The sequence below is a fragment of the Schistocerca gregaria genome, chromosome 8 (assembly GCF_023897955.1).
Source record: "Schistocerca gregaria isolate iqSchGreg1 chromosome 8, iqSchGreg1.2, whole genome shotgun sequence".
NCBI lineage: Eukaryota > Metazoa > Arthropoda > Insecta > Orthoptera > Acrididae > Schistocerca > Schistocerca gregaria.
The window spans coordinates 119,647,479-119,658,153 of record NC_064927.1 but is presented as its reverse complement, the minus strand read 5'-3'; the positions used below and the strand labels follow the sequence as shown (position 1 = coordinate 119,658,153).

The 10,675-nt window shown below is 37.0% G+C and overlaps 1 protein-coding gene across 8 annotated transcripts in view; it reads left to right on the top strand.

Moving 5' to 3' along the window:
- Positions 1-871: 871 nt before the first annotated feature.
- Positions 872-10,675, top strand: part of LOC126284967 (histone-lysine N-methyltransferase 2D-like) — a 322,299-nt gene continuing 312,495 nt past the window's right edge. For all 8 annotated transcript variants that reach the window (XM_049984245.1, XM_049984244.1, XM_049984243.1 and 5 more), the window contains exon 1: positions 872-1,829. In XM_049984245.1, the coding sequence (XP_049840202.1) occupies positions 1,606-1,829 (224 nt within the window). In that variant the 5' untranslated portion in view covers positions 872-1,605. The remainder of the gene's footprint in view (positions 1,830-10,675) is intronic.

Below are 10,675 nucleotides of genomic sequence, written 5' to 3'. Positions count from 1 at the left end.
CAGATACGCATGACAGTTAAAGACAGAGAACCTTTTCTTGGGGGTGGTGTGAGGTGGTGATGGGAGGGAGTTAAATTTTATTATTTACTTTTCCATATAAATCTCGTTTCCAGTACATTCATTGTACCCAAGACATTGGGTAGAAAAACCCTTTTAGATGTTGGTTTTACAATCACCAAACATGTCATTTAAATTTTTATAACTAATAGGATCCATATAGTAATAATCATAATTTGATTATAGACTGTACACTTATAACTTATTTCTACAATTAAAAGCATGTATACAATATTTTTATACTGAATAAAACCTGTTCTGCAGTAGGTAGACTGTGACAAACTTTATAAAGTTTAGTACTTCAGGAAGATGTTTTACACCTCTGGGTAATCTGTTCTATAGCTTTATTCCTGCTTGATATCCACCTTTTTGGCACAATGTGGTATTGCAATGACTGATATAAGAACGTGAGGAAAAATGGATGTTAAATATCTGTTGTTGGTAAGGCCAGATGGACTTGTCCTGGACAAACGTAAGGGGCGACATCAGCTCTAGTCTTCCTTAAGGAATAAAACAGGCTTTCGTGTATGATGATTTTTGGAAACCAAGCAAAACAAATTCATTCTTTTGTAAATGTAGCCACGTTTAGAAAAACACGTTAAAAGTACTCTCCTATGGCTGATACGATTTATCGCCAACTGTAATTACAATCATAAAAGCGCTTCAGTGAAGTTCTAGAATTTACCTGTGACCATACATTCGTTGAACTTCGCGGCTTGTTTAATTTACTGTGTGGATAAAAGACTATCTTCTATATTTGTAGTCGCATCACCAGTACAATTTAAAGCGACCGCTGTCATTCACAACACAATTTAGAGCGTCAATTTTTCTCATAGACGTATGTATTTGTAGTACTTTCAAAGATTATTTAATTTGGCGGGTTGTATCTTCGCCCCGTTTTCAAAGCAATAGTGAGATATGAACCTAAAATGGCGGAGACTTTCGCCAGGAGAGAGTGCTTCTGCTGTACATTTAATGAATCCGATATTTCCATTGTATTTAGTTTAGATTGTTGACTGAAACTATGTTATATAGGTTAGTTAAAAAGTATTTACTCGATAAGTTTCCTTGACTGAAACCACATATTGATACGTGAAAGCGGAACTTGGAAAATTTGTTTACGGTCACATTTCATGAATTTTGTAGCCTTTATGTCGTTACAGTTACTTGTAAAGAGTTCATCGGGTAGAGAGAACATTTGTTTGTACAGACTATTACGTATTTTAAAGACTGAGACCAACCAAACACGCCAATCTTCCGTTTTCACTGACAGCAGCAGACGTGTCTGACGGCGTGTTGTTCTGTGTGACAAAATCTCAAATTTCGTGATCGCTGCCCGACAATCAAGAATGGAATAGTTTTTCCTTAAATGAATACACATTATAAGTGTCCAGTGCTTTTGATACGCTACGATGTGAAGTTTTAAGTGATGGTTCGGTGTTAAAATCTTTGGCATTTTATGAGCACGGACTAGTTCTGCTGTGTATTAGTGGTGTGCATTTCGAGAGTCGTTGGAAATGTAATTTGGCAACAACATTTGATTACTGCATGCATGTCAAAATGGAACAGCAGTTTTTCCAAAATGTGAATGGTGCTAGGACGATGGCACCCGATGTAAATATTCAGTACATTGACACTGTAGATGGCGCCCTTCAGTATATTGTGAACCAGACGGGATCGGAACATCTGATTGCAATAGATCAGTCTACCGGCAGAGCACTGCAGATTGGATGCCCATCGCGCCAACTAATCATAGACAACTCATCTGGACAGTGAGTAAAACTAACACATTAAATTCATAAGTTTAGCACACTTATATGAACGAAGTGGAATAGACCAGGTTTATTATGTTCCTGCTCATAATAAATAACAAAGGAAGTTTTGCTACAGTCACATAATTTAAACTGCTAGGTTTTAAGAATTTTAACAAACGAATTTTAGGCCATCACCTGTGCCATTTTCACATTTTTGTTGGACTTAGTAAGTAACAAACATGTAACATTTGGACACAACAGTCAGCAGTAATTATTGTACCACGAAGTAATTTACTCTTATGTTTACATCGCTCATTAATTTCGTGTGGTGTGTTTGTGTATTTCAAATGTTTATATCGAAACTAGAAACCATACAGGAAACAAAAATAAACAAAGAGGAGTACTAAACATAAGAGCTTTTCTGCACCCATCAGGCACCAACAACGATATGTCACGTTGCATTTCCTTCTTTTATTTGGGATCTAGGCAGTGAGGACATTAACTAATATTTAGTAGGTGATCAGAAAATGTTCAGAATCAGTAACCAAGTCTGCAGTGTCTGTTGTTTCTATTGGACGAAAAAGTCATCTGTCATTAAGTTTGTAGTGGTTACATTACTAATAGGGCCTATCTTTGCAGTTCACTTTAATGTGTTAACTGGAAATCTGAACCGCTTTGAGAATTATTAGGACTTTGCTACTACTATTACTGCTATTTCTCTCTCTCTCTCTCTCTCTCTCTCTCTCTCTCTCTCTCTAGACTTACTTACTTTTTTAATGTATTTTAAGCATTTGATATACATGGTATGCAACAAGCACTTTATTTCACTGATGGTTCAGCTGATTAATATTTTTGTGTATGGACATATGTAGCATGTAGTTCATATTGACATATCTTGAAAAGTAGTAACTATTGGGGTACCAATGTTCTAGATTGAAGGGAACAAATGGCAAAGAAAGAACAAATACACTATTTTGTTCGTAAATGAAATTGCTACCTAATCTTCTTGTTATATGAAGGATTCCACGAGATAAACATTGAATTGTATATAGATATGGCATTACATACTGACACACACTCCATGACATGAAACAGAAAGTCTATGTGGAGTTCCCTATTATAAGCGTGAGTTACAGTTTTAAACGTTTGTGACAATTTTGTAAATTGTTGCAGTTTCAGATATGAGAATAGTGGGAAATTAGTGTTTAGATTTGTCTAAGTTTATTGCAAAAAGTAATGTGGTGATTGCAATACTACGGATACAAAAGGAATAGGACATTTAAGTCAAATTTTGAAGTTAACTTGCTTGAATATGTTCGGGAGTATCTTGCACTCTCCTGTGGAAGTGTCCAGGAAAGTCGTGATGAGAGTACATCAATGTGATGAGTGTTAGATGCTATGTATGTCATGTACAATTGTAAATAATTATATTAAAGGGGGGATAGCTTTTAGATTATAGTACTGGTAGCCTCTTCACCATTGGATTTTCTCCTTCTCACTGTACTTTTGATGTGTCATGTGCCTTTGTTTTTATGATGAGGGATGTTGTTCAGTTATACTGAAATTGCGTCAACGGAAGCGTCAGATTCCACCCTTCTGCCGTGACCCATGACCTAAGAGTGTTGTGGTTTGTCTCTCTCTCTCTCTCTCTCTCTCTCTCTCTCTCTCTCTCTCTCTCTCTCTCTCTCTCTCTCTAGTTGTATTGTTTTGTGTATTTATTGTGTATAGATTGTGTTTTAATTTACATAGATATGTTTGAGTTTTTGAGGCGGTGTTGTTTTGTTTTTGTTTTTCATAGTTGTAGGTGTTGGTTTTTTCATATCAGTAGTTATAGGCCTAGTTCACCTTTAAAGGTCAAGGGAAATGACCGATTCCTACTTTCATATGTCAGTATAGGTGTTTCGGTACTGTCAGCTGTGGTCAAGGGAAATGTCTGATTCCAGTTTCCATAGTTTTTGCTGTAGGTGTTGGTGTTTTGGTAATGTCAGCTGCTGTTGACCTATATAGCTCAAGGGAAGTGTCTGATTCGTGTAGATTTTTGTAATTTTTTTTTTATTGGTCATCTTGTGTGTTTTGGGATCTCGATTTTTTTTTTTTCCTAATATGTATTTTTGTGTTTGTTGCCGTGTTTATGTAGTGATATCATAGGTGCCATATTGCAGACACTTAGAATAGAATAGCCATATCCATCATATTGATGACACCGTGTGTCAAAGCAGACGGGTGGAATCGGGCACTTCTGTATTCCCCTGAAATTGGGGTTAAGCAAGTGTCAATTGTATATTAAGCAAATGTCGCGCATTTTCCAAAGTTACAGACACGCAACCAACTTTTTTATTCAAGTGCAGTGGCGCTATATGTTGTAAAAGTATTGGGCTGACTTTAATGTTACCCATGTTACTAAATTTTGTTCATTGCATTTGGGGTGAAACTGCCAAAAACTTTTTTTTTTACGGCCTACCCTAAAGAATATGAGTTAAAGTGTATTTGATCCAGGACCTAGAAGAATTGCATGTTACAAAATAACACACTACAATACAATAGTTAGGATTTAGTTTAAAAATGTATTTCGTGAAATTAAAATAAGTTGTTAGTTTTAGATGACACTTTGGCTTTTTAACCCTGAGAGTGTATCTCACTAAATGGATGTAGAAAACGTTATCCCACAAGTATGGTGACACAGTGGTTAGCAAAGTGGACATGCATTTTGAAGGACGAAGGTTCAAACACGTGTCCGGCCATCCTGATTTGGGTTTTCCTTGATTTCCCTAAATCACTCTAGGAAAATGCCGAGATGGTTCCTTGGAAAGGGCATGGCCAACTTCCTTTCCCATCCTCCCTTAATCTGATGAGGCCAAGGACCTTGTTGTTTGATCCCCTTTTCCAAATCAATCAACCAGCCAACCAACCAACCAAAACATTACCCACATTATAATTAATTCTTCTTTTTAGAGTTGTGATTTACACATAGGCTTACATGTCTTTAGATTCACCTAAAACAGCTCACAATTACAGTCCTGGTCTTGTGTATTTTGGTTAATATGCTATATTCTTCTGCGGGAACCTAAGAACTGCTGTAAAATCAGGAGTGGCTAAGAAAAGAAACATTAAGAAAGACAATATACAATTTTTGTCAAATGAGTAAGCTACAAATTTGAGTTGATCTGAATGCAAGGATAGATAAAATATTATTTTAATAAAAGTTCCAATGCTGCATCATTGGCAATATAATTTGCTTGACGATGTGACATGAAGCTTGTATAAGATGTACATTAGTTTCCTTTAGATTTTCATTTGTGTATGATGTGTCACAGCATCATAAGCATGCATAATTTTGATGTTTTAGTGTAGTAGTGAACTTTTGAAAGCTTTGACAATATCAAACAGTGGAAAATCTGGGAACGAATAATGGCAGTATTATGAAAAGGATAGATTGCTACCCACCATATAGTGTAGATGATATGTCTTCTTCTAAAGTAAAAACACACACGACCGTTGTCTCTGGCTGCTGAGGCCAGTCTGGGTTATTGGGTGTAGGTTTGTGTAGCTTCCTAGGGGCAAGTAATTACAAGCAAACTAATTGGTCTTGATTGCCCATTTTGATCAGTAATCAAGAATAATTTAGACTCCACAGGGAGTCAGTTGAATTGAAAGATTTCCGGTCAAATAATTCTATCATCAGAGGCAGTGGCTGTTCCAGTAAACACCTGATCTCTTTAATGTAAGTTAGCTCTTGGGATATAATTGATGATGAAAACAAAGTTCTCTCTCCTATAAAGGGCAGAAACTATGCTCTAGTATTGACAACTGAAGTAAAAGTGTAGGAAGAAAGACACTGTTCCCTTATGGGAAAACACATGTAAATATTTAGTTTCATTCAGATACCATAACAAAAGGGATTAATTAGAAACCTAAAAACATAGTGTTAAGCTGACACTCTAGAAATGTACACTACTGATTTGATGAAATAGTAATGGTCCTTAAAAAACCTGAATCACTGTTCCAAGAAAACTAATTAAGAGGTTAATTTACACACAATAGGTTACACTCACAAAAAATGGAAAGTAATAATATATAAGAAATCAACTCTGATGTATTACTGAATCTCAAATTTGATGGATACTCCATAATTGCCACATACAAGTTCAGGCATATTGCTCATAGAAAATTTTTACTGTTGTGATGCAAAGGCCACAATTATCACAAATGCTTAGTTGAAAAAAATTGTGTGTATACAGGAGAGACAAATAAGAGAGGTTATGTAGTTTAGTGTTTCCCACACTCTGTCATAGGGGCAGCATATTTGAGGGTAAAAGGTCTTAAAAAAAAAAAAAAAAAATAGACACACACTAACTTTTGGTAGCATTTGTACCCATGTGTGATTGAGCAGATACGGATATTTTGAACGAGGTTCGACCAACATATAGTTGGCATTTGTTAGTTGATGTATTAGCATGATGCTGTTTTCTGTTTGGTTATAATTTGTATGTCTGAGGTACTCCTGGAGCGTTGTGCGACAATGTGGGATCTCCTTATGATATACTTGCATCATATACAGTGCTGTCAGAGTCTGCAGTACTGTGCGCCATGCCATTGGACCCTGCTGGAAGAGTTCTTTGTCAAGGGGCTTCTCAACATTCAAAGAATAAATGTGGAAGATTAAATGTAAAACATTTCAGCTAGTTCACAATTGATATTGTTTACGACTTAAGAACATGTCGCTTTTGTCAATGCGACAATTTGATGTTCAAAAATCTATACATGCCTAATAAGAGTCATTGTTCAGTATACATACTTTCTATCAATAGTTTGGAAACCTTGTAAGAAGAGTTTGGAGATTTTGCAGGGTTGTCATTTGACCAGCACTACGGCCTAACTGCAAGTGTTGCACATCGTCACCAGGAACCTTCACGATGTCAATTGTGAACTAACTGAAATGTTTCACATTGAATCTTCCAGCTGTTCTTGGCGAAGAACTTGTACAGAAGGGTTCCATGACATGGTGCATGACATTGCAGATTCTGAGGAAGCATTGTATGTGACGTAAGCACATCACAAGGAGACCCCACCTCAAACATACAAATTCCCACAAAATGAAAACGGCACCTATATCTACATCTACATCTATACCCTGCAAACCACCCTGAGTTGCATGGCAAAGGGTTTTCTCATTGTATGAGTTATCCATACAAAGTGTTACACCCACATGTTTCTATGAGTTGGAAAATTCTGACAGAGACTCAGTGGTATTATAGTCATATGATACTATGTTTTTTTTTTCGTTTTGTAAAGTGTAAAATTTTACATTTCTCAACATTTAGAGCAAGTTGCCAATCTCTGCAGTATGTTGAAATCTTATCAAGCTCTGACAAAATATTCATGCAGCTTCTTTCAGATAGTACCCCATTACAGATAACTGCATCATCTGCAAAAAGCCTGATTTTACTCTTAACACTGTCTGCAACAGCAAGGGTCCAAACATATTTCACTGTGTCACATCCGAAGTTACTTCTACATCTGATGATAGCTCTCCATCCAAGATCCAAGATAACATACTGTGTCCTAAATAAAAAATATGGCATTTCAGTCTTTGATTGCTATTTTTTATTTTGAATGACCGGTTTTAGGCTAGCTGCCCATCTTCAGATCTGTTTGACGAAGTTAAAAATATAATTAACAAGAGAGAAATATCGTAGTTTACAAAAAGAAGAAATTTTGGAATGTATTAAATGCCAACATACCATATATTTCAGTTACAGAGTAACTTGTCAGTACAGAACTATCGGTTCACTGTCATAACTAAAGTAAATTTTAATCTGTTAAAAGCTTATATCGCAGTTTTGGAGACACCTGATTGGAAGCAGTTAAAATGTGCCCTCTACCTATAAGAATTGTGCATATGTTATTTTTTCACTGTACTTATAGGTAGAGGGCACATTTTAACTGTTTCCAATCAGGTGTCTCCAAAACTGCAATATAAGCTTTTAACAGATTAAAAACTTTAGTTATGACAGTGAACAGATAGTTCTGTAACTGCAATATATGGTATGTTGGCATTTAATACATTCCAAAATTTCTTCTTTTTGCAAACTACGATATTTCTATCAGTAAATGTATCTCTCTTCTTAATTATATTTTTAACTTTGTCCAACAGATCTGAAGATGGGCAGCTAGACTGAAACCGGTCATTCAAAATAAAAAAATAGCGATCAAAGACTGAAATGCCATATTTTTATTTAAAGAACGATCACGGAAATCCCATTAAGACGATCATGTTTAATTTTGATACTGTGTCCTGCCTACCAAAAAGACTCAGTTCTATCGCAAATATCCCAATATGATCACACTTTTGATAACAAGTGTAGGTGCAGTACTAAGTCAAATGCTTTTCGGAAGGCAAGAAACACTGTATCTACCTGGATATGTTGAGCCAAAGCTATCAGTATGTCATGTGAGAAAAGTGTGTGTTCGATTTCACACCTCGCTGATTGGCAATGAGGAGATCATTCTGTTTAAGGTACCTCATTATGTTTGAACTCAGTGTCAAGAATATTAGATGGATCACTTTTACTACCCTTTGTGTAGATGGGTGTGACCTGTGCATTTTTTCCAAGAACTGGGCAGTGGGTTTTTTTTTTTTCCAAGGGATCTACAATTGGGGCAATTCTTGTTGTGGGTTTTCCTTTGAAAAGGAACATTTGAAAACAAAGTTAAGCATTTCAGCTTTTGCTTTGCTATCTCAATTTCTGTTCCTGTCTGATTCGCTGGGACTAGACACTAACTTTGGTGGCCACTAACAGCCGTTACATATAGTCAGAATTTCTGTGGATTTTATGTAATGTTATTTGACAATATTCTGCTACCGTAGTCATTGAAGGCATCCCACATTGCTGCTCTCTTGTCAACCTAAAGAATTTCATTCAGCATCTCTCTCTTTATAGCCTTACACTTTGTTTTACACCAATTATGCAGTAATCTCTGTTTCTTTAGAAGTTTCTTTATAGTGACTGTATACCATAGGTGTTCCCTCCCATTATGAACTGTTCTACTGGTACGTATCTATCCAGTGCATGCTCAACTATTCTTTTAAACTTGAGCAAGAGTTCCTCTACATGCTCCTGACCTGTGCTAATATACCACCTAACAAACGTCAATTATATATTGGTTGAATGTAGTTTACATCACAGACTGCTGATGGTGCAAATTCTATCCAAAGTCTCATATATTTTAAAAGAAGAAATATCTGTATCCTCGCAGGATGTAGACTTAAAGACATAGTGATAACATGTCTGTATGTGCTAAAACTGCGACAAGCTAATTCTCTCTTGTTTCATGCTTACTTTGAACCTTCTTCTCTCTTTTGGGTGGTTTTGTGAAGTAGCCTGCAGTGCAATGCTAATTCATTTCACTGAGAGCAAATCTTCTGGAAGTTTTCTCAGTTTGAAATTATTTGTTGAGGTCTGCGGTGTCTGGGATGAAGCCTTTGTGGAGTTGGGCAATAAGGGATATAGTGTTGGTGCATTATGGCCTTTCCAAGGCCTTTGTTTGTGGCACATAGAATTCTGATTGCTGGGCTGAAATGTTAGTGCATTGATGGCATCCACCCCTCTTGTATGGGCTGAATCTTGGTTGTGTAACAGCACAGATTATTGATGATTGCACCACAGAGAGAGAGAGAGAGAGAGAGAGAGAGAGAGAGAGAGAGAGAGAGAGAGTGAGTGAGTGTGTTAGGAAACTGAACTGTTTGCTGATCATGTGGTTGTGATTATCAGGGTTTTGAGTTCAGTAGGGCTGAATACGGCCTAGATGGCTGCTAAAGAGGCCAGCAACTGGTTAATGAAGGGTGATTTAGGTCTTGATCTCACAAAAATTCATTTTGTGCTTATTCAGAGGGACAAAAATGATCTCCTTGACAATAAATAAAGATGAATGATCTTACTCAAGTGAAACTGCATGTGAAGTTTGTTACAATCCAGGTTGCTATATGTTTCAAATACTTTCAGTCCCTGTCATTTTTTGGAGCATATACTAGTTCAAAGGAGCTGCAGTAAAGTCAGTAGTGCCACTGCTAATTTTACTGTTCTAAATGTCCCTGAGTAAACACCAATAGTGTATTGCAATTTAGCAACAGTTATTAACTAATCTTGTTTTTAACAACTACTGCACTGTTTTCATGCAAGCCCTACCCTGACTATCTTTTCCACATTTCTGAAGGTTGTCGTTCATGAAAAGATCATATACTGATTTAATGCGAAATTCAAAGTGGGATAACATTGTCCAAAAGTGTAAGGGGATTTCATTTTGTGGTACTGCTTCTGTTCCCTTGCAGTATTTATCTTCCAGAGTCATTGAATATCTACTTAAAATTGGTAGTCTTTGCTGTTGCAATCAATATTTTACTACAGCAAAATATAACAAATTAGCAATCTTCTTAGGCAATTATTCATGCAATTTTTCCCTCTGGTAGAAAATGCTGTTTTGAATTTTTATGTTTTTTCCCTTGGCAATCTAAATACACTCCTGGAAATGGAAAAAAGAACACATTGACACCGGTGTGTCAGACCCACCATACTTGCTCCGGACACTGCGAGAGGGCTGTACAAGCAATGATCACACGCACGCACAGCGGACACACCAGGAACCGCGGTGTTGTCCGTCGAATGGCGCTAGCTGCGCAGCACTTGTGCACCACCGCCTTCAGTGTCAGCCAGTTTGCCGTGGCATACGGAGCTCCATCGCTGTCTTTAACACTGGTAGCATGCCGCGACAGCGTGGACGTGAACCGTATGTGCAGTTGACGGACTTTGAACGAGGGCGTATAGTGGGCATGCGGGAGGCCGGGTGGACGTACCGCCGAATTGCTC